Source organism: Eptesicus fuscus, chromosome 10 (assembly GCF_027574615.1).
Source record: "Eptesicus fuscus isolate TK198812 chromosome 10, DD_ASM_mEF_20220401, whole genome shotgun sequence".
NCBI classification, from domain to species: Eukaryota; Metazoa; Chordata; class Mammalia; order Chiroptera; family Vespertilionidae; genus Eptesicus; species Eptesicus fuscus.
Genome location: NC_072482.1, coordinates 21720595 through 21745160, shown reverse-complemented (window position 1 = coordinate 21745160; position 24566 = coordinate 21720595). Strand labels below are relative to the sequence as shown.

Sequence of the window (24566 nt, the reverse complement as noted above, 5' to 3'; positions counted from 1 at the left end):
AGAAAGACTGCTATTAAGATGGAAGTCAGTATCTTTTGTAGCCTAACCCAGAAGTCACATCCCCTCAACTTCGAGGTATTCTATTACAGAGAAACAAGTTACTGAATGTGAGGAGATCACATAAGGCTATAAATCCCAAGAGGCAAAGATCATTTGGGGTCATCTTAGAAGCTACCTACCACAGAGACCTTGTACAGAATAAGTACCAATATATGCTACCTTTTGTTATTTATGTCACTTATTGTCCATTGAGGAGTTGTTGAATTGTGACATGGAAGAGGAAATAGAAGGCACTGTGGAAGCATAGAATGTGTGATAAAAATTCAAGCAAGGACTTCTTGAGTAAGTGATATTTAAGCTAAGATGCAAAGAATGAGTTAGGAGACCTTAAACAGAATGAGGAGAAAGACCCCTCAGGCAGTTGAGAGAGCAAGTATGAAGGCCTTACGCAGGACAGTGAGTGTGGTATATTTGAAGCACTTGGAGGGGACTGGTTTTAGCATGAAGAGATTGCAGATGTAGACAGGATCGGGTGGCTGAAAGTCACTGCAAGCCGGAGAAGGATTTGGGATCTTATCCTGAGGAAATGCAAAGCTGTTGAATTTTCTGCAGGGAATTACATGATCACATTTGAAATATCACTTCAGTTACACTGTGTGGAAAATGGATGGCAGGGAAGGAAGAGTGGACACAGGAAGGCCATTCAGGAGGATTTTGCACTGTTTCAGGTGAGAGGTGGTGATGTCTTGGACCACAATGATAGCATGGGGGTAGGGGGCGGGGAGATTACAGATTTAATAACAGGATGTGGTGATTAAGCAGATGTGGCTATGCGAGTGCAGGGTGGTGAGGAAGAGGTAAATGATGATGCAGATTTACCCTTTAAGAAACTGGGTTGTTTACTATCAAAGCAACTGTTAATAGGAGGGACATATTTGGGGGGAAAGGATGACTTTCATCTTGGAAATAATGAGTTTAAGGGGCCCGTATGACACTTAAGAATATATGAGCTCATCTGCTGGATGCAGTTTTGAGGATCGAAGAGAGTCTAGGATAGCTCCCAAGTATTTTAATCTTCAAGAGTTGGGTAGAAGACCTTCCACCAGGAAAGGAGACTGAGAAGAAATAACCAGGGCATTTGAAGAAAACAAAAACCAATGGGAAAAGAGCATTTTTAGTAGGAATGATTAGTCAGTCAACTGTGTGGAATACTTCTGGAAGGTCAAGTATTGGCAAATATCCAAAAAAAACTTAGTGACTCCATGTTATTTATGACTTTGGCCAACCCACTTTGGTAGAGGGTAACCAGGGAAGCCTGCTTGGATTGAGCTGAGGGGGAAATGGGAAGCAACATGATAGGGGCAGCAGGTGTAGATACATATAATATAGCTGAGAATTTTGCCTGTGAAGAAGTGGAGAGAAATATGGCATTACCTGGAGGGGAAGGAATGAAGACTAAATTAAAAGTTGTGTTTGTTGTATTTGTTTTAAATAGGAGAGTTTGAGTACCATTAGTGGTAGAAATTGCCTGGCAGATATGGAGGGTTGGGTACAGGTGAGTGGGGAGAACTGACAGGCTGTATCTGTAATCAAAAGCACTAGTAGAGGGGCTGGGTTTAGAAGGAGGGCTGTTCCATTTTAACAAATTAAAGGAGGAAAGATTGGGGACTTCTTCCAGGTTGAGTTGAAGATTTGGTGTTGGAATATTGAGTGCATTCTGACGGAATGGCTTCTATTGCCTTTTTGACAAACCCTTTCCCTTCAAATATTTAGTAGCCAAGTACTCTAAATCCTTGCTACTCTAAGTGTGGTCTTTAGACCAGCAATATCAGCATTACCTGTGAGTTTATTAGAAAAGCAGACATTGGGCTCCCTCCAGACATACCTTATCAGAATTGATATTTAACAAGGTCCCCAAGTAATTCCTGTGTACATTAAAGTTTGAGAAGCAGCATACAGATTGACTTCCTGTTGGTAGTATGAGTTGAGAAACTGCTAAATTATCAGAGCTATCATCTACAGCAGATAGGTATATTTTGAGGACCATGGGTTATTGTCCCACTGTTCTTTCTTTTCTTTTTGAAAAAACATTTGTTTTTGTTTTTTTTGTTGTTGTTTTTTTTTGCTAGAGAATCCCTGTGAATTGCTATAAGAAGCAACTAGAATAAGTACAAAGCAAAATATCACAATACTTTTTGTCTTTGTATTTTACTCTGTTGTCAGTATTACTTTTTTATTCCACAAATATTTATTGAGTACCTACTATATGCTAGGCATTCTCTTAGTTCTAGGGTTATAGTCGTTAACAAGAAGAAGTCCTTGCCTTTGGGACTTCATTTCCCTCATTTAGCTCACTTTTACACCTGCCATTATAATAGTTCCTCGTATACATCCTCAACTCTCTTGTCCTCTAACTTCATCTTATTCATCTTATTCAATATTCACTAATTCATTCACCCTTTTATCCAGTTAATAAACAATTATTTATTATCTACTATGTGCCAGACACTGTTTTAGGCATTTGAGATGCATCAGTTTTATCAAAATAGATAAAGATCTCTGCCCTCATGGAGCTTATATTTAAGTTTATCTGTGGCAGAGGGTAGTAGGAAGTTGCTGAAGGAGAGATAGGCACTAACAATGAAAACAAATAAATTGCCCACCTTGAAAAATTCCTTCTCCAGTTAAATTCAACTCTCTGGTTTGTCAGAGCTGAATTTGGCTTAAAAAAACATACAGGCAAGCTGACAGGTCTCAGACCAACAGTCATGGCTATTATCCTCAAGTGGGTCTCCTATCCTGCCTGGTCATTCTGGCCCATGTTCTCCCTCACTCTTCTAGACAATTTGATACCTTCTCCTCCTCAAGCCACTGATACCACCTACTCTATTCCAATAACTTACCTAATATTTTAATACTAGAGGCCCAGTACGCAAAATTGCGCAAGACCCAGAGTCCTGCCACACCAGCAGGACCCAGAGTCCCACCGCGCCGTGGGACCCAGAGATCTGCCACTCCGCAATTTCATCAATGCACCTCCTAGTGACCTGTCGTTTGGTTGTTACAGCATTACGGCGTTACGGTCACTGGCCTTTTATAATATAGATATTCATAAAACTAAATTCTGCTGAGGTTATACTCCCCAAATGCCACAACATTCTTTCTAATGTTGTGGGGAGAAATATGGCATTATGGCACACTTTTTAAAAACATAAACATTAATAAGTAGGCCCCATTGCTTTAAGGATAAAAATCAAATTTCAAATATATTGCAGTTGCCCAGGCTCTTTATCTACCCATGTTTCATGTCCCCAATATTTCCAGCATATCAACCACAGCAGTAATTGAATGCTTGCATGTGGTAGCTACTCTGTAAATGTGTTTTTGATTGACTTTTTTTTTTTTAGATTTTCCATTTTGCTTCAAATTGTGTTCATAACACTACCTCAAATAATATTCTATTAAAAGGAGTATCTCAGTGTTGTTCCAGTAAAACTGAAAGTAATCATCTTGAACCCTTGAAGGCAATAGTGTTGGTTCCAACACCTACTTCTTTGAAGGCCCTTTCCATCATCATTCAGCATTATCATAAATACTGATAGGAGGCTGATTTTTATCATAGTCAGAGTAGAGTTGAATGCTCTGGGCCTTTACTGAAGTTGAAAAGGTGGAAACAAGAAGGATCACTTGGGAATCATTCTTTATTAGCTTGATATAAACCACAGAATTAAGTACTGATTTACTTCTAATCCATTCTAAGCTAGAGATCTATGGGTGGAAGCAAATAATGAAAAACACAACCATAATTATCCCTACTAAAGAGCTGGCTATAATTCAAATAGAAGTGATAACTAAGATGCTATCCAATGAGTTTAGACGTGTCAGGAGAACTGGAACCCAACACATAGAGTCTTAGAATTTTGGAAAATATCAGTGACGATCCACTGCAAGTGCCCAGACAGAGTGAGAGTTCCTTCTATATCACCCCAGTCCCATGGCTTCTTTTCCTTCCATCCTTTTAATCATTGGGAACTGGCTCCTTTTCTTCATTAGAACCCAGTTGTCACCAGAGTTTTCTTTCCTTATTTTTAAATCAGTTCCCCGGAATTTCTACCCATTGGGACTAATTTTTGATACCTTAAGCTACAAAAATTGTAAATGAATGTCCTTGCTGCACAGCACCCCTTAAAACACTAGCACTCAGAAGTCTCATGTATCCTAAGTCCTCTCTTAGTCCTACCTTTTTGCAGATGGTCCCAATATGCACAACTCTGAAGTTCTCTTAATTTCTCAGTGTGCCAAGGCATCAAGGCAATACTTAACACATGATCTGACTAATGAAGAATAATCAGAACATTTATTTTTATGACTTTTATTAATTTTTAAAGATTTAAAATTTTTATTTTTTTAGAGGGAGAAGGTCGGGAGAGGAAGAGAGAGAGAAACATCCATGTGAGAGGGAAACATTGTCGGCTGCCTCCTACACACCCCCTACCAGGGATGGAGCCTGCAACACAGGCATGTGCCCTGATGGCGAATCAAACCAGCAACCCTTTGGTGCACAGGATGACACCCAACCAACTGAGCCACATGGGCCTGGGCCTGAACATTTATTTTCCATGACCTCTTTTTCTATTATTGCAGCCTAATATCAAGCTAACTTTTTTAGCATCCATTTCACACTCTTGGTGCCTATTAAAAGCTTGTGGTCAATTATAATCCTCTGAATTTTCTTTTTCACATGCAGTGTTGCCAAAGTAGATATTTTTTTCCATCCTGCATGGGTACCAGAGTATGTGTTAATCCTAGACCTCCCTATGAATCACTGGATAATCAAGGACTGGTCGTGAACTTCACTCTATGAACTAGACATTGACTCTAATATTGCAAGTGCCATATGTTAGGTACCATTGACAGTACCTGGTCCTCCTAAACATGTGCTCTTCTTCTAAAGAGCAGTCCATTTATAAACTCAGTCTTTTCCAAGGAGCTGAGGTCACCAGGTGATTTACCTTTCTAGAAGCTAATTTTTATCCACACCCTTCCCTCCCTCTTATGAAGTACCTTCACTCTAACCCCGCTCCCACCAATTAAATACACACCTGTTTAATTTTCTTTCCTCACACCAAGATTGATTGAGCTCTTGATTTTTAAACACAAAACAAAAACAACACACAAAATCAACCCTCCCCCCCTTCCACTGCCCCAGCTGGTGTGGCTTAGTGGTTGAGCATCTACCTATGAACCAGGAGGTAACAATTCGATTACCATCAGAGCACATGCCCGGGTTGTGGGCTCAATACCCAGTGGGGGGTGTGCAGGAGGCAGGGAATCAATGATTCTCTCTCATCATTGAGGTCTCTCTCTCTCTCTCTCTCTCTCTCTCTATCTCTCTCTCTCTCTCTCTCTCTTTCCTCTCTGAAATCAATTAAAAAAAACCACACACCAACAAAACAAAAAACAACTGGGCAGGTCAAGAAACCCAACTCCCCTCCTCCAACCAGAGCTCCGCCCTCTGCCCGGGGTAGCCTGAAGTTGAAGGCCAAAGAGGGAGAGGAGGACTCACACTGCTGCTGGGGCGACAGCGCAGGCTCAGCTGCTTCAGCCAGTGGGACTGCAAAGGGTCACTCTAAAAATTGCTGCTGGGACTTGTCAGGTGGCTGCTGGTGGCTCCCCTTCTTCCTTCTCTCCCCACAGATTGCTTCCCAAGAGGAGTCTGCTGCTGACACCTCATCATCACAAGTCGGGGACGCCACTCAACACAGGAGGGTAAGGAGCTGGGGCCACACTCTCAATTCCTGTCTTCCAGATTCTGGGGGCGTGTGGCTCCGTGGGTGGGAGAGGGTGGCGTGTCTGAGTGTTTGCAGAGCAATTTCACTGAAGGCGTCTGCAGCTGGGTCAGATTGCCCAGGTTCCTGAGTTGAATTTGGGAACCAGAAGCCATTTTCTTGAAATAGAAGGAATGTGATACATTAGGCAAAGGTCATACATAGTCATAGAAATTCATGAGAGGATGCTTTAGAATAGTAACATTGCTTGTAATTTCTAACAATCATTTTAAGTCTCTAAAGTCCGGTGTATGTTTTTCTTCTTCTATTTTATAGAAAAAAAGATGGGGAAATTAAAATTTTTAGTATTGTTCACAGAGCTTAACATTTCTTCTCCATTTTGTTTTATCAGGAATCAGGTACACATTTGGTACCCAATCATTTTAGATAAAATTAATTCATTGTAATGAGATTGGTAGCAAAAATAAATTAGGAAACTTTTCAAATTCCCAGAAATACAACCTATTGACAAAATAGACCACCCCCCCCCCCTCGCAAAAACGAACAAATTAGTAATTTAAATGTAAAACAAGTTTTTGTTCTAAATGTGCACATATGGTTATACGGACATAGATTTTAGATTAGAAATCATGTTGGAAATGAAACGGTAAAGTGGAACCTCCCCCCCCCCCCCCCCCACCTTGTGCTGGACTTAACTTAAAATGGCAAGCAGCAGGGCCTGAGCCCAGCGTTTCTATTCCGGGAGTCGGTGCTGATGAGCCGGGACAGATGCAGCGCTCGGAATGTGGCCGGGACCGGAGCTCGGCAGCTGATTCGCCCCTTTGGCAGGAAGACATTCTGGGATCCCAGCTCACTCTGGCATGGGAGTGACAGTGACACTTTAGCACACATGGCTTTTCAGCTTGCCCTGTGTAGTCGCTCCCTGGAGGCAAGGGTGGAGGGCAGCGGGAGAAAGAATGTTCTTAAATATAAAGTGACAATTCTTTTCTATAATCAGTCCTAGGAGCCTTTCATCTGAGATCCGTTTCAGGGCAGGAGGAACTTGATTTCAAGGGTGATACTTTCACATGGACTCGCCCACTCGTATTAGAGGGTAGAATTGTGTTACCCGTTTCGTGGCAGCATCGTGGTTCTGGGTCTGTTTTGGGTTGTGGACCTTTTTGAGAACCTCGTGAAAGCTTTGGGCCCACGCTCCAGAAAAATGCACATAAACACACATGCACAACCTGTTTCATAGTATTCCTGAAAATGTCATGGAATGCATGGACTCCCCAACCCAGGTAAAGTTTGCTAGATAAAATACAGGACACCCAGGTACATTTGAATTTCAGATAAATCATAAACCAGTTGTTAGTATAAGTATGTCCCAAATATTGCATGGGATATACTTATACTAAAGTGTGATTTGTGGTTTATCTGAAATTCAGATTTAACTGGAAATCATGTATTTTTATTCGCTAAATCTGGCTACCCAGACGCCTATGTGTGGCTTCCAGGTGAAGAATCCTCTGTTTCGGTTGGGTTATCCATGTGTGAGTCTATTCCTAGATTCTAGAAGGCCATATGGGAGGAGAAGTCATACAGGACCAGACTTTGGCAATTCTGACAGCAAAAGCCAGCGTTTATTCTTAACTCTGTGTAAAATTTTAGAACTGGAAGGTACCCATCTCCTCATTTGGCAGGTGGCTAACCTGAAATCCTAAAAGGTTGGGTGTTTTGCTGCAGGTCCATTGGCTGGTTAGAGCAAAGTGAACACTAAAACCCAATTTTCATTTCTATGACAACCAAAGAGACATTAGTCTTAGAAACTATATTTCCAATCCTCCTTCCCACCCAACCATCTCCTCTCCCCAACCGTAAACACACACAGCAGACTAGGAAAGAGAAAGAGCTATTTTAGTAAAATTTGCAACTAAACCAAAACCAAAAATTTAGCACTGGCTTCTTGCATCGTGTATCCAGGATTGGAAAATAGAAGTTAACTTGATGTGTAAAGTCTGTATACTTTATCAGTAAAAGTTAGGCACAGGCCTCTAGCTAAGTTGAACCATAAAAAATTGATACTATTTGTCTTTGAACAAAAATTGATAATTCTATATTCAACCTAACACAAGGAAGTATTTATTCTCTGGTCAACAAATTGATAGAACCTGTTTCTATTTTGGGCTTATTCACCTATTGGAGTTTCATATCTTTTTTTAATTATTATTAATTTCAGAGGGGAAGGGAGAGGGAGAGAGAGATGGAAACATCAATGATGAAAGAGAATCATTGATTAGCTGCCTCCTGCATGCCCCCCACTGGGAATCGAGCCCAATACCTGGGCATGTGTCCTTGACCAGAATCAAACCCAGGATCCTTCAGTCCCCAAGCCAACGCTCTATCCACTGAGCCAAACCAGCCAGGGCTGGAGTTTCATATCTTCACTACCCCTAATAGCATAACTAAATCCACAGACTCTGTCCGAAAATAAATGTATCTTACATTTAAAAGGGCAATGCTTTTATTTCAATGTTTGGAGCTATAAAGAACCAGTTCATGTTCTCTGCATTCAAATTTTGAATTTATAAATCTCAGTCCTACCTCACTCAGTCTCTATCTTCTCCTATTGGAAAGAGCTAACTTTTTAAACTGCTACAGATTTTAACCTGCCCTGGATTTAAAGGAGGCAATTTAGGGGGTCAGGGTTCAATCTGGGTTTGATTGTGACCTTGTGTGACCTTGAGTACATTTTTAAAACTCTCTCTGACCTTAATTTCTTCATCTGTAAAATGAACTTAATATAACCTACATTTTAGAATTTTACTGAGACTTAAATTCAAAAAAATAAAACACTTAGGGCTCAGCACACAGTTAGCCCTCAATTAATAAATGCTAGCTATATAATTATTATTCTAGGTAGAAATGGAGGTAACAATTTACTGTTAATTCATCATATAGATTCATGCTTGGTAATTTATATTTAGGAATTATTTATTAACATACTTAAAATTGAAAAATACAAAAGATGATGAAAATTGTGATGGCTCACATAACTGCCCAGCTATTTATTGGGTGTTGAATATATGACATGGTCGTCATAGAAATGACACAAGAGCCAAGATCTGCAGTGGGCAGTGCGAGGAAAGTATGGAATTGCATCTCTGTTACCCTTCTGCCCAGTTTCTAATGGAGGAGACCCAAGAAGCTGCTCTGGGTGATAGTGGATGGAGCAGAGAGGGGAGGAGGCCGTGCTGTCCATGACCAGAGAAGGAGAATTCTCTGGGTGCCCTCCACAGAATGAAGGGATAGCCCTGTAGCATGGGGAGCCTTCTACAGCCCTCTGTACCCTGTGTAAAGTCTCTTCTTTCACTCACAAAAGGGAAGGGACAGGGACTGGAAATGCCTCCAAATGGCTACTTGTCCCATTACACAACCTCAGCTGCCGTGGCCAGACCAAGGTAGGGGCTGTGTGAAAAGTGCAAGCCACTAGTAGTCTGGGGAGGGGTGGAAGGTGGAGGAAGGCTCCATATTGATCTTCCTCTCTTTGATTCCAAAGGGCAATTCATTAGAGTCCGCTGTGTTGGGAAGGAGACTCAAACCCTTTGTGCTTTGGAGAAAACAGAGAACCAGTTTTAAAACTCTCCCAGCCACGGGCAACTCAGCAAGGCTTTCCTCCTCACCATCCAGATTGTAACCCCAGTCAAATCCATCCCTTGAGTAAGGTAGCCATGGTGATTGCCCTGGCTACCAAGCCTGGAGATTTCCCTGAGCAGATGGCCACAAAGCAGTCACTTGTTAAAAAAATAAAATAAATAAAAAACAATGACAATTAAAACCCCCTTCCAATTTTTAGTTAATATATAATTGAATCAGTAAGAATGAATGCTTTCAGAATTTATTACTCAATGTCTAGAGTATGCTTTAGGTTATATATGAATATATACATCATTTTTGTAACCTTTTTCTTGCAGACATATTTTTACTATCATGTGACCATCATTGGTAATCACTAATAATATGACCCAGGGGTGCAGAGTGAACATTTGTAAAATTATAGGAAAAACGGTGAGAGTTCCTATACAAATCGCTTTTGACTACATGCTCACATATGACCTAGTGACTAATACTTTTTTGTAAGTATTCAGATATTTTTCTATTCAGCCTCTATTAGCCCATAATATCAGGCTCAAATCCAGCACCATCACCAAATGAGTAAATAGAAGTGAATTAAATTGTTCCACTTGACTTTCACACATCTACTCCTAGGCTGTCTTTTCTTTCATAATTTCTTCCTTTTAAGCTTGCCCTTGCTCTTCATTTAAATGTGATTGTGGAAAAATGCTGGTTGATCAAGTGAATGTGTGTGTGTGTGTGTGTGTGTGTGTGTGTACCCAGTGTGACACGCCTTGTGTCTGTATGAGGGGCCTACAGAATTCTTGGGGGCTTCCCTGTCTGCTAGTGGGAACAGAGCCTCTTGGGTTTTGATCCCCCATAATGAGGAAGCCAGTCTTCTCTGCTGTAGGGTCCGGAGCACACAGTGCAGCTGCCCTTACCATTCTTACTGGCTTGCAATCCTCCTTCAATTGAGAAAGCGGTGGCTGGAGCCCCAAGAGGGAATGGAAGAGCAGGGCCAGTGGAAGGGCATTTACCAGGCTATCGGAGCCAGTGAACATCTCTGCAGCCTGGAGGACATCAGAGCTTTGTCCAGCTTCAAAGAAGTGGCCCTGATCCTCAGACTCCTCTGAGGGGTCTGCAGTGACCTTATTGGAGGGACATGGCACAGACTGAGAACACCTGGGCAAGTGGATGGACAGCTTCACCCTCAAGGTGCAAACTTAGGAATAGGATGTCATGGTAGCCTAGCCAGCATGGTTCAGTGGTTGAACATCAACCTATGAACCATGAGGTCACAGTTCAATTCCCAGTCAGGGCACATGCCCAGGTTGCAGGCTCAATCCCCAGTGTGGGGCTTGCAGGAGGCAGCCAATCAATTCTCTCTCATCATTGATGCTTCTTTCTCTCCCTCTCCCTTCCTCTCTGAAATCAATAAAAAAAATATATGTATTTTTTAAAATGTCATGACAGCTCTAGTAAAGACAGGCAATTTATGAGCATATCTGGGAGGAAGAGTATAAGTGCTCATTAATTGATTGGCTTGGATCATTTGTCAGACTAGTTAATGTATTACTGAGTAGGGCCCTAGAGAAATGGGACACAGGCAAGAACATTCAGATAGAGAGGGGCATGAGGGTTTCCATGGCAATGCCAAGGTCAGCATGAAGGCCAGACAATGGAGGGAAGAGAGGTGGCAACAGGAAATAAGAGAAGGAAGGCCATGGAAGAACTGTCACTGATTTCATCAGGTTGACCTCTTCCTTCATGAAGATTTCTGAATCCTTCTCCATTACATACTAACTTACCAAGTTCCAGCCCTTGCTGGCATATAAGAGCCTGTATGTCTTGGCCTAATATTATCCCCCCAACTGTCTCCCTCATGACTTCAGGCATCTTCGTCTGCACATCCTATGCTGAGTCATGCCTTCCTGCTTCAGGTATCTCCTCCACTTCCAATGGCCTTCTGCCTCCTGTACCCATTCCTCTTAAAAACACTTTGGTACCAGGACTGGCAAGATTCTTATCTGCAAAGCTAGCCATCCTAACACCACCCCGTCAAAATAGTTCCTTTAATTTGAATCTTTAAATCCATAGATTCAGTCTATTTCATGTAATCTATTGTTTTGCTTATACAACCTATAACCAAGTGTCACAGGTTTTCCAAACTTCCAGGATTATCCTTATCATTTATATAAAAATAAAAATAATCTGTTCTTCAGCCTATCTAATTGCACACATTCCATTTCTCCCCCTGGTATCTTCAAAAATCCCTTGGAAATGTTTATATATTCCAGAAATTCCCCTGGTTGCCGTTTGCCCGTTCTCAAGCTGGGTCACTCTGGATGCTTGTCCCATGTCGCCTCCTGCTCCTCATGATTGCTTCTCCATGATGTGGCAGCTTTCTCTGATTCGCTTCACCCCAAAGCTTAAACCTGATTTACTCCCAAAGTTGATGTTAATGAAAATGATTCAAATTTTTTTGAACACTCACTTTTTGCCAGATTCTCTTCCAAATGCTGTATGCATGTTTCTTCACCGAGTTTTCACTGACAACCCTATTGGCAGACACTATTATTATCTTCACTTTAGAAGATAGGTCAATGGAGACTCTTAGAGGTTAGATCATTTATTTATGGCAAGTCACACTTCAGGTAAGTGGTGGAGCTGGTATTTATATTATATTGTATTTTCATTTTTATTCACTTTGAAATGTTATCTAATTTCCTTTGTGATTTTTTCTTTGATTCATGGATTATTTAGAAGTATATTATTTAATATGCAAATAGTGGTGGCTTTGCTAGATAGTTTATTGTTATTAATTTCTAATTTAATTACAATATGATCAGAGAACATACTCTGTATGACTTCAATGCTTTTAAATTTACTAAGACGTGTTTTGAGACCCAACACAGAATCTGCTTTGGTGAATGTACTATATACACTTGAGAAGAATTGTTAGGTATGATGTTCTAGAATCAATTAAATCTGGGTGATTATAATGTTCACATAATCTATATCTTTACTGATATTTTTTTCTAGTTATTCTACCAGTTGCTGAGAGAGTTAATTAACATTTTAAAATATGACTGAGGAAATGCCCATTTCTCCCTTCACATATATTGAAGCTCTGTTATTTGCACATATACATTATGATTGCTATATCTTCATGATGATATATTATTGTAAAGTTCCCTTTTTATCACCACTAATTGTTTCTCTTGAAGTATATTTTATCTGATATTAGGATAGCCACTCCAGTCTTCTTATGCCTACTATTTCTGTGGTAACTCTTTTTCTAGCCATTTTTTTCCTACCTGTGTCTCTATGTTTATAGTAAGTCTCTTGTAGATAGCATGTATTTTTGGGTCTTGCTTTTTCCTTTTAATTAAAATGCTTCATCCATTAACATTTAAAATAATTATTCATATAATTGGATTTAGGATTACATTAAATTATTTTTTGGTTTGTCCCCTCTAATTTTTATTCCTCTGTTTCAACTTTCCTGCCCTCTTTTGAATTCCATCTGAATTTATCTATTGGATTTTCAGATGTAATTTGCTTTCTTAAGGAGGTTGTTCTAGGGCTCTGCTGTCCAACACATGGTTGTCAGTCACCTGTATGTGTGGCTGAAGTGTGTAGTCCCAAATGAGCTGTGTTGTAAGTATAACCCACACTCTGGATTTTGAAGAGTTAGTAGGAAAAAAAGTAAAATATCACATTAATAATTGTCTGGCAATTACATTTTGAAATGGTATTTTGTGTATAGTAAGTTGAATAAAATGGTTTTAGGTTGTTTCACTGTGAGCATCTTTGCCACAAACATTTTGCCACATAACTAATTGACCATAAGGCAATTTTACAGTAAAAGATAAAAGAATCTACACTAATAAAAGAGAAATATGCAAATTGTACCTCCACAATGCCAATCAGGAGTATGCAAATTAACCCAACAAAGATAGCGGGTTAATTTGCATACACAGGCACCGGAGTGGCTGGGTGGGAGGCCTGCTATGAGGGGGAGGACAGGGGGCAGAGGGAGCTACAGGAGCGGCGCTTTGGCTGGGAGCGAAGACTTGCAGGCTCCCTGGCGGCTGAGAGCAAAGCCAGGGGAAGGAAGGCCTAGTCTTGCCCAAATCTTCGTGCAACGGGCCTCTAGTGAAATATAAAAGAGGCACTTGTAAAAAAGACATGATGAAACATGAGAAGTTAATAACAAAATTAAAGACTTTGTTGCAAAAATTGAAAATATATTGTCTTTGAAGTCTTTCATTCATAGTATTTTACTTCTTTTCTTTTTCGCTACAATTTCTTCCTTCATAAAGAGATTTATCAGTTTCCAACTAAAGAATTGGTAATAAAGGCTCTGGAAGACTGTTGTGAATTAGTAGCTGCCTCTTTTATATTTGCCATAGCTTGGCAAACTTTTGGTTTTGATGGGTGGAGGGGGATGTCTGTGCCTACTGAAGGATTTGCCAAAACTGATATGTCATTATTTTCCAGTATACAAGCTGGCTTTGCACATAGCTTTGCAGCCTGGCTTTATATGCAGTTGTTTTAAGACCAATAGGTCTACCTGTCACTATATAAACCTTTATGAGAGCTAAGATTTACATAATATAAAAAATGGGAGTATGTGAGAAATGAAACCAAACTGACAACCCGTTATTTTATCTTTTATGGCAAAATTGCCAATGGCCAATTCATTATATAGAAGAATGCTTGCAGAGAAAAATGCTTGGGGCAAAGATATTTACTGCAAAACTACTGGACACAGAACAAAATATATTATTACAATTAATTTCACTGGTTTCTTTTTACCTTTTTAGTATGACTGCGGGAAATTTTTAATTTACATGTGGCTCATTTATATTTCTATTTGACAGCACTACCCTAGTGATTACATTATGCAAAGTTAAAATTTTCACAGGCCCTATAATTAATATTGAACCACTTCACATAAAATACAGAATCCTTGCAGCTGCACAGATTCCGTTACCACCATCTATCTCCCCATCATTTATTGTCACATGCGCTACATCTACAGGCATGATCAATCCCACAAGACAATGTTACCATTTTTGTTTTGAAGAGTCAAATGCATTTTAAAGAACTTCAGAGAAAAAATAGTTTCTTATGTTTACCATCTGATGCTCTTCATTTCTTCCTGAAGGTTTAAGTTTCCACTGGGCCTCTCTTTTCCAGAATTCCCAACTCACTTTCCCAGTAGCTGCGGTTGTCACAAACTCTGTCTTCTGGCTCTTCAATGCAGCAGTCCTAACTCCTGGAGTTGTAGCTGCCCTGGGCAGTACCAATTGCAGCCCACTGTAGGCAGAATGCCACCAAATCAAATTGTTTTTAAAATGTCAGGGGAAGGGAGCCCTAGCCGGTTTGGCTCAGTGGCTAGATTGTTCGCCTGTGGAATGAAGGATCCTGGGTTTGATTCCAGTCAAAGACACATTCCCTGGTTGTGGGCTCAATCCCAAATAGAGCCCGCAACCCAGGCATGTGCCCTGACCTGGAATCAAACCTTGACTTCCTGGTTCATAGGTAGACACTCAACCACTGAGACACGCCGGCCAGGCCTCTTTTCCAACCCTTGAGTCCTCTACAAAATCACCCCCTTTTATACTTCCTGGCATCAGCAGTTCCCCTGTTTCTCTTGCCACTCTCCCTCCAGCCCCCCAGTTTATAGGTTCTGTCTTTGGAACAGTCCACCAGATAGGAGCTTTACTTGTCTTTATGACCAGTAGTAGAGTTTAGAGCTGCTACTTAAACCCAGATAGTTCTTCCTTAGATGCTCAGGTCTTCACAACCATTCTATGATATTCCTAAAGGCAAAGAGTGGGCTAGCCAGCAGTTTATCAAACTTCATTCAGGATACTTGAGAATACCTCCATTAAGGATGATATGAGAGAATAACAATATAGAAAAGAAAGATTTAAAACTGGATATCAGCTATTATTGCTCCTAGAATCACCCCCCTTTTTGGAATTCCCTGCTGGCCCTTTGTCTCCTTTGCCCCAGCATATCCTCCAGAAAACTCTGTTTTCACCAGAAGAAATAACAAAACCCTTAAAATCAAAATAATCTCAGAGGATTTACATCCTATCCCCAGGATGAGTATGTTTCAGTATAGTATCAGTTGTTAAATACTGAGATCCCTCTGTAATGAACTGGTAAACATCCATATAGCGGCTTACCTGACAACCCCCAACCCCCAACCCCGCCCATCCCTCAGCCCTCTCCCAGGACCCCTGTGCCTCACTATAATCCAGCAACTGAAGACTTACACCAGGTACCAAGGGAATCTTCTGGAACCCAGCTCCAGGACTGTGGATCCATACTAGTTAGTTAATAGGTTCTCTGTTTTACCAACCCTTGAATGTCCACTCCATATGCTGCCAATGAAATAATTTATTAATGATAGATAAACAGAGCATTTCCGTCTGAAACATTCAGATTATTCTCCAGGATGCAGATCTCTTCCAAAACAATGAGTAGTTATCAGCCCTACATCTACATGAATAAAAAGTTAGCCAAAGGGATTCTTCCAGCAGAATAGACGCTTCCCCAAAGATACATTTCTGCTTCTACTCTAGATGGTGGAAACTGCTATTAGGAAAAAAAAAAAGTCACTCTGCTTTGCTTACCTAGTTTTTTGTTGTCATTTTGTACTTGTCATTCTTGTCTCTCTAATGTAAATTACTCCATCAGCCCCAGCACAGTACTGCCCACACAACAGGAGGTATTGATGATAACTGCTTGCTGAGCAAAATTTTTAAAATTTTCCCCAGAGAAATCCAACAAGGAGACCCTTACCACATATGTCAAATACATTTGAAGACTAAAATGACAGTGGGTTAAAAATCTGTTTCACAAGGTAAGGATGCATTTGGTGTTGCCTGAAAGAAAGAATAAGGAAGGACAAATGAATGTGCTCCAGTCTTATAAACAAACTAAAGGCCCAGTGCATGAGATTTGTGCACTGGAGGTGGGAAGGGGGTGGGGGGGGAAGAGGGGGGTTCCCTCACAGTCCGGGAGCCCTCAGGGGATGTCTGCCTGCCACCTTAGGCCTGCTCTCTGGACATCCTTAGCGCTGCCACAGAGGTGGAAAAGGCTCACACCACTGCCACTGTGCTTGCCAGCCCTGAGCCCAGCTTCTGGCTGAGCTGTGGTCCCCCTGTGGGAGTGCACTGACCACTAGGGGGCAGCTCCTACATTGAGCGTCTGTCCCCTGGTGGTCAGTGCATGTCATAGGGACCGGTCATTCCGTTGTTCAGTTGATTTGCATATTACCCTTTTATTATATAGGATATAAGTGTGAATTTGACAATTTGAGCTTAATGAGAAAGATAAAAGCCCTTTTATCTCTATAAGGTGCATTCCTAGATTTAGAATTTTAGTGTCAAAGTATAAATATAGTTTTTATTTATAATAGACTGCCAAATTATCATTCAAGACTGTATCAGTTATATTCCCATTAACCGTATATAGAGAGTACCACATCAATATTTGATGTTATGAATATTTTAAAATATTTTAACCATCAGACAAACAAAATTTGACCTCAAAAAATAAAAGGGTTTCAGTTGACAGTCTCCTAATAATTATTAGTTTACTTTTTAAAAATATTTATTAACTATTTGTGTTTTATCCTCTTTAAATGACCTAGTTACCTGATCATAGTTTTTGTCTGTTTTTAAATTGATTTGTAGAAACTCTTTAAATATTGTATCAAATGGCCTTTTTTTCTGGCAGAAATGTTACCGATGTTTGTTTTTCACAGTCTGTTGCTTGTCTTTTAAACAGTTGGTATTGTTTTGTAGAAGTTTTCATTGTTTTTCTATATTCAGATATTTCAGTCTTTTCTTTTATGGCTTCTGAATTTTGTGTTATACTTAATAGAGCCTTTCTTACTCTAAGACTAAGGGGGGAAAACTACTTTGCCCTAGTTTATGTGTAAATTTTGTGTGTGAGAGAGAAAGAGATTTAGATATTTAACTCATTTGGAAATTATCTCAGTGAATATGTAGAGTAGAAATCAACTGAATTAATGCTACCATTACAAGTCCTTCCCCATTGATTTTTAAGTGCTACATTTATTTATTTACATATATATATATATATATATATATATATATATAATCTACATTTTATATGGATTCCTGAATTTTAGTATTTTATTGAGGAAAACTTCAGAATAGTTATAACTCACTTTTTCATGAGAGTAAACCAAGCCCTTCAAATGATGTTTAACTACTATTCCATAATTATTGTACAGCTATATCAGAGAATATTTGGTCCTTTCTGCTATAGAAAATTACTTGGCAATATGGCTATGGAGTGGTCTTATTTAATAAGATAAAGATTGTCTTGATGCTAAAGTAAATTGTCAATAAAATATGCATCTAGTGTAATTTAAGTTCTTAAATCTATTTTTGAGGATTAAAACATTTTAATTAAAAAACACATGCTTCATAATGTAACAATTCAAAATTCAAAGAACAATAAAAAGAAACTAACAAAGTGGAGACAGATGCATGGATACAGAGAACTGAGTGGCAGCTGTCAGAGGGGAGAGGGTTGGGGGCTGGGTGAGAAGGGTGAAGATGTTAAGCAAAGAAAGACTCATGACATAGTCACTGTATGGTGATTGCTAGAAGGAAGAGGGTGTGGGAGAGGTAGAAGAAGCAAAAGGGGGTGTAAATAGTGACAGAGGGAGACTTGATTGGGAGTGGTAAACACACAATACAATATACAGATGATGTATTGTAGAATTGTATACCTGAAATCTATATAATTTTATTAACCAACTAGAGGCCCGATGCATGAAAATTCATGTAAGAGTAGGCCTTCCTCCCCCCAGTGGCCGGACTGGCTTCCCTCTGGCACCCAGGACCCAGGCTGCTTCCCTCCTCTGGCCGCCCGAAGGCACCCAGGACCTGGCTGGCTTCCCTCCACCCCAGCTTGGTCAGGAAGGATGTCCGGAACAACATCAGGAAGATGTCTGCTCTAATTAGCATATTACCCTTTTATTATTATAGATGTCATCCCAATAAATTAAATAAAAAATAAATGAAATAAAATACTATTCCTTTTTTTATTTTTCTAGCAAGCTCTTGACTGTGATCGTGTGTTTGCCAATAATGGCCCCCAAAAAGAAGACTGTCAGAAAGAACAAAGGAGAAATCAATGAGATGACCATAATTGTAGAAGACAGCCCCCTAAGCAAACTAAATGCTTTGAATGCGATCCTAGAGGGAGGCAATGGCCTTAGCTGCATTTCTTCTGAATTAACAGATGCTTCTTATGGCCCCAACCTCTTGGAAGGTTTAAGCAAAATGCGCCAAGAGAGCTTCCTTTGCGACTTAGTCATTGGCACCAAAACCAAATCCTTTGATGTTCACAAGTCAGTGATGGCTTCATGCAGTGAGTACTTTTACAACATCCTAAAAAAAGACCCATCTACTCAAAGGGTGGATCTCAATGATATCTCACCGCTGGGCCTGGCCACTGTCATTGCATATGCCTACACCGGAAAGCTGACTCTCTCCCTGTACACAATAGGAAGCATTATTTCTGCTGCTGTTTATCTTCAGATCCATACCCTTGTAAAGATGTGCAGTGATTTTCTGATACGAGAGATGAATGTTGAGAACTGTATGTACATTGCTAACATTGCTGAGACGTACTCTCTGAAAAATGCAAAAGCAGCAGCCCAAAAATTTATCCGGGATAACTTCCTTGAATTTGCAGAGTCAGATCAATTTATGAAACTTACATTTGAGCAAATTAACGAACTCCTTATAGATGACGACTTACAGTTGCCTTCTGAAATAGTAGCATTCCAGACTGCTATAAAATGGTTAGAATTTGACCAAAAGAGAATGAAATATGCTGCAGATCTTTTGAGCAATATTCGCTTTGGTACCATCTCTGCACAAGACCTGGTCAATTATGTTCAGTCTGTACCAAGAATGATGCAAGATGCTGATTGTCACAAACTTCTTGTGGATGCTATGAATTACCACTTACTTCCGTATCATCAAAACACATTGCAGTCTAGGCGCACGAGGATCCGCGGGGGCTGCCGGGTCCTCATCACTGTTGGGGGACGCCCAGGCCTTACTGAGAAATCCCTTAGTAGAGACGTCTTGTATAGAGACCCTGAAAATGGATGGAGCAAGCTTACAGAGATGCCCGCCAAGAGTTTTAATCAGTGCGTGGCTGTGATGGATGGATTTCTCTATGTGGCTGGTGGTGAAGACCAGAATGATGCAAGAAATCAAGCCAAACATGCAGTCAGCAATTTCTGCAGGTACTTGATCCTTTACTGGGAACTGAAATGGTCCAATATTATGAGGAAATTGCCCTGACATAGAAGTAAATTAGTCATGCCTATTGGCTTAATTCATTAGCTCAGTAAATTAATAATAATAATGGGACATTTTATATACAACACTTCACGTTATGTAAAGTGATTCATGTACTGTAGAATTCTGAATAAGCCTGTGAAGTGAGCAGAGAAGGTAGGATTATTCTGATTTTTCATGTGAGAAATCTGATGCCCAGAGAGGTTATACCCCTAGTAAGTGGCAACTCACATTTTCTCATTTCTAGTCTGGTGCTCTTCACAATATACTGCTTTTCTGAAAGACTCTGGATACAAATTTCGTTTTTAACACTAATGTGGTAAGAAAGATTAAAATAATACAACATTTTTTAAGTGACTTATTGATGACTGTCAGGTTTATAATTGGCAAATAGAATGAGCTCATTAAAAAAGTGGCAGCTAATTAATTTAAAATACTTATTTGAAGACTAATCCCAGAGAAAATGTAAGTGTTTCTGAAGCATGAAGAGTAAAAAACATAATAAATTATTCAGAAAAGCCTTCAAGTGCCATATAATTTTTGTATATTTATGATAAAAATTAAACTTCCACATGTATGAAATGTTCAGGAAGTTATGCTTACAAAGTCGAATATAACTAATGAGCAAGAGCTGAAAATGTGTACAGTATATGATGAAACAATTCTTCATTTCATTGTGTTACTTTAATGAATTCAAACAATTAATGGATTTTAAGCCTTTAATTTACAACTTTAGTTAAGTTTCAATTTAGGGGTTAAAAGGGACAAAGATGAATGAACATCAAACTGATGGAGTGAATTCTGTGTTTATAATACTTCAGGAAAGCATAATGTACTATAACTACTTATTTCCCTCCACTGACAATTCAACTATTGGTACTCAAATTACTGTTTTTGCAATATTGGTTTTAATGCTTATGGTATACTTACTGTAACACTGAACCCTAAAAAAATATATCCCTCGACTAAAATAATATTACCTACTAAAAAGTGGTAGAAAATAGACAAGTATCAAAAGTTAAGGCTTTGTTGATGCTTTTGGACACGAGTCCCATTGATGTCATTCTAAACAGATGATAGAAGACTCGGTTGAGCAACTCAGTTTACTGCTGCAATGGCCAGGACAGATGTATGAGGGGGCTGTGAGACAAGGAGAAATCCAATTAGTCAACTCCTATCTTAATTAAGCAATGAGAATGAGCTAGGGATGTTGGTGTCTGAAGACATGTGGCGTTGACTTTAATGTGGCAGTGTTCCCTTTTCTGATTGCCACAAATACCCAGTTTCCACCCCTAACCCCACCCGTAGGTCCTACCGGATGAGAGATATTCGAATACGGAGGAAAGGGGTCTGGCAGACCTGTCTCTGTAGGGTCTTCTCCAAAGGGTCCAATAAAGGAAGTAAATTTATCCACAGGAGGAGGGGGGTCACCAATGCCTGCCTTGCTTTTCCCAAGTGTCACACTTTTATACCGGCCTCTGGGTGAGGCGCTGCGCATAGTCAGTAGCCTCCTTGCATGGATGGTGTCCCAGTTCCCCCCCGTGGTGGTTCGTGGAGTAACGGGGGCTCCCTGGCTGCCACTGCAAGGCTGTCACATTCCCTCTGCCCTTCCCAGGTACGATCCCCGCTTCAACTCCTGGATCCACCTGGCCAGCATGACCCAGAAGCGCACGCACTTCAGCCTGAGCGTGTTCAACGGGCTCCTTTACGCCGTGGGCGGCCGCAACATAGAGGGCAGCCTGGCCTCCATGGAGTGCTACGTGCCCTCCACCAACCAGTGGCAGCCGAAGACGCCCCTGGAGGTGGCGCGCTGCTGCCACGCCAGCGCGGTCGCCGACGGCCGGGTGCTGGTGACCGGCGGCTACATCGGCAACGCGTATTCGCGCTCCGTGTGCGCCTACGACCCGGCCGGCGACTCGTGGCAGGAGCTGCCGAGCATGAGCACGCCCCGCGGCTGGCACTGCGCGGTCACGCTGGGCGACAGGGTGTATGTGATGGGGGGCAGCCAAGTGGATGCGCGCGGGGAGCGCGTGGACGTGCTGGCCGTGGAGTGCTACAGCCCCGCCACCCGCCAGTGGAGCCACGCGGCGCCGCTGCCGGTGGGAGTGAGCACCGCGGGCGCCTCGGCGCTGCTCGGCCGCGCCTACCTGGTGGGCGGCTGGAACGAGGGCCAGAAGAAGTACAAGAAGTGCATCCAGTGCTTCCACCCCGAGCTCAACGAGTGGACGGAGGACGACGAGCTGCCCGAGGCCACCGTGGGCGTGTCCTGCTGCACCCTCTCCATGCCCAACCACGTGACCCGGGAGTCCCGAGCCAGCTCGGTGTCCTCCGTGCCTGTCAGTATCTGACGCCAGGTAGATGCGGAGGCGCGGGGAGAACAGCTATTGATTCGTGGTTAACCTTTGAGTTAGCGCAAAGGAAAATATGTAACATTTACTGCAACGACTGTATTTTAAAATATATCGAGGCATACCTCTTGATGGTTTTAATTCCTGGTATGGCATGATCTACCTCCTTTTTTTAAAAAAAAAAGCAAAATTCAGGGCCATTGCCAACAAAGAAAAATAGAATTTACTTCAGCGGCCACTGGGTGGCAGATAAGTCGTTGTAGGCACTCTTCCACGCGGTAAGTTTCCCAAACGTATAGCGGTTACGCCCACATTTGAGAAGTTCCCTCTTTGCTTAAGTACTTACTACTTATGTGAGTAAGTGATTTCATGTACAAGGTTATTTCCCCCTCTCTTTTCTTTAGGAAGCCGAAAATAGTCATTGATAGGTTTTATTGTAAAATGGAACGCCATAAAGACTTAAGGTTTAATTCCATATTTCAGTGCAGTTTCTTTCCCTGTCCATGACTGAGGGAAGGATGTTGAAAGGCATCCCATGACAACGTCCTAAAGCTTATAGCAAAGTCTGACTGGAAAGTACGGGGATTCCACCCGGGGCTGTCAAGGTGTTGCCTTGGGGTTATCCCTGAGCCCCTTGTTCCTCATGCCTCAAGCCCCAGTGTATTTCCACATTACAAGTCTGCTCTCGAAGAAGGAACTGATGCTAGTCATTTAGTTTCTGGCGTAAATTTGAATCACTTGTCCTTTCGCCTAGAAGTATTTGCACTTTAAGCCATGCTCCCTATTAAAGGAATTGCAAGTATCTTGGGAGCCTTACTCTCACCCTAAAACCTATGCCAAGGTGACTAAAAGCAACCTTGACCCTAATGTACTAGGTATGCTCCAGGAAGAACACCAAATAAAACTATGTCCTTAAGGATCATTAACTTCAAGCTTATATAGCCTGAAGGTTATATAAGCCAATAACAATAATTTGATTTCACCCACTCTTTTACATTTGATGAAAATGGAGACATCTGGAATTCTTGGATTTGGCCATAACAGGACGAGTGGGTTGTCCTGTTGGTAAATGCCATTGTTTCTCATTTTATAGCAGTTCTCCTGATTTTTTAATTAAAAACATAATACATTCATTTCACATGGAAATATTAAAATAACATATGCATATTCTTATATATATTATTAACCCCATCTGCTCCAGATTAGCTTTGCAAATTAATGTCTATCCTCTTGATATCATTTTTTCTTACATATTTGCCAAATTTTGGAGCCAGGGAACGAATGTAGTAAATGATACATATTTTCCTTTCTTATAATTTATCACTTTATTCTTTGATAGTTTATTGGAGAGGAAGTAGCCTTTGTTTTGGAGAGGAAGTAGCCTTTCAATTATGGGCTCTATGCAATTGGATTTTGAAAAAGAAAACACTATTTAAATGGTAAAACATGAGCTGTACGGAAATGTAACTGGGTTCTCATTAATCCCATCCTCTCCCACCTTGTGTAGATAGGTTGTTGCTAGAGTTACAATATTTATATTTAAAATATTTTATTCGAACTGTGAAAAGTGGTTCATATAGTACACTTTGTGGAACAATTTTATATCATTGCCCCTTATGAAAAGTTCAGTCTCTGAGTATTTACTGGTAATACTCTGGTAAAGGCTAAAACACTAAGTTAAGTACAAGACATGATTCGTAATTAAAAACCACTGGGCTGTTTCTTCACCCCACACAGAGCACGAGGAGCTTCCCCAAGTTCAGAGCAGGTCCCTTGACTTCTTATCCCCCCAGGCCGGAAGGTAAAGCTGTGTGAGAAACCAGTGTGTGGAGCCCGTTAAATCGCTGCGCTCTTAAATTCCAGTGCACAAACAGAGAGCATCTTTTATCCTTGCAGCATCGTTGGTAAAATAAACTTTTCCTATTTCATCAATTATTTTGGCCACAACTTACAAAGCTTATGTGAGGTGACTGTAACATCTTTTAGTTTGGTATAGATGTATGTTCTCATGCAATTGAGGAGCCTGTAGTATATTGTTAATTTAGAAAGAAAAAAAAAAGAGGGGATTTGTTATGGATTACAGATCATAAGTGGCAAATAGGCATAATTCCTTCATGCACACTAGTAGATCTGTCTCCCATTGAAATCCCAGCAGTATTGTAACATGGAGGACCTAAGGTGTAGAATGAAATAAGAATCAATCACTTGTGACAATTTATCACAGAGGAATGAAGAGAGATGCTGAACATAGAGGCTTTTTCATCTGTTGGATCTTGATAAGCTAGGTGATGCAAAAACTTGCAGTGGCTTTCTAGAAATAAAGCTGGAGACATGTTAGAGCTGGAAAAATCATTTCAAATGACTATTTGATGTATTTTCTACATTGTTTATCTGAAGACTCAGAGAAATACACATACCTGGGCTTACCAGGTGCCTGGGTACATTGCAGTTCGATCTTT

General features: G+C 40.7%; 1 protein-coding gene across 1 annotated transcript; it reads left to right on the top strand.

The window, feature by feature from the left end:
- Window positions 1-18532: 18532 nt before the first annotated feature.
- Window positions 18533-22107, top strand: KLHL31 (kelch like family member 31). Its single transcript, XM_008143753.3, has 2 exons — window positions 18533-19704; window positions 21375-22107. The coding sequence occupies exons 1-2, from the start codon at window positions 18533-18535 to the stop codon at window positions 22105-22107; spliced, it is 1905 nt and encodes a 634-aa protein (XP_008141975.1).
- Window positions 22108-24566: the final 2459 nt, after the last annotated feature.

Excerpts from the sequence above, each read along its gene's own strand:
- KLHL31 (XM_008143753.3), top strand. The coding sequence starts at position 18,533 with ATGGCCCCCAAAAAGAAGACTGTCAGAAAGAACAAAGGAGAAATCAAT. Across the intron at positions 19,705-21,374 it reads GCAGTCAGCAATTTCTGCAG|GTACGATCCCCGCTTCAACT; the intron begins GTACTTGATCCT and ends TGCCCTTCCCAG.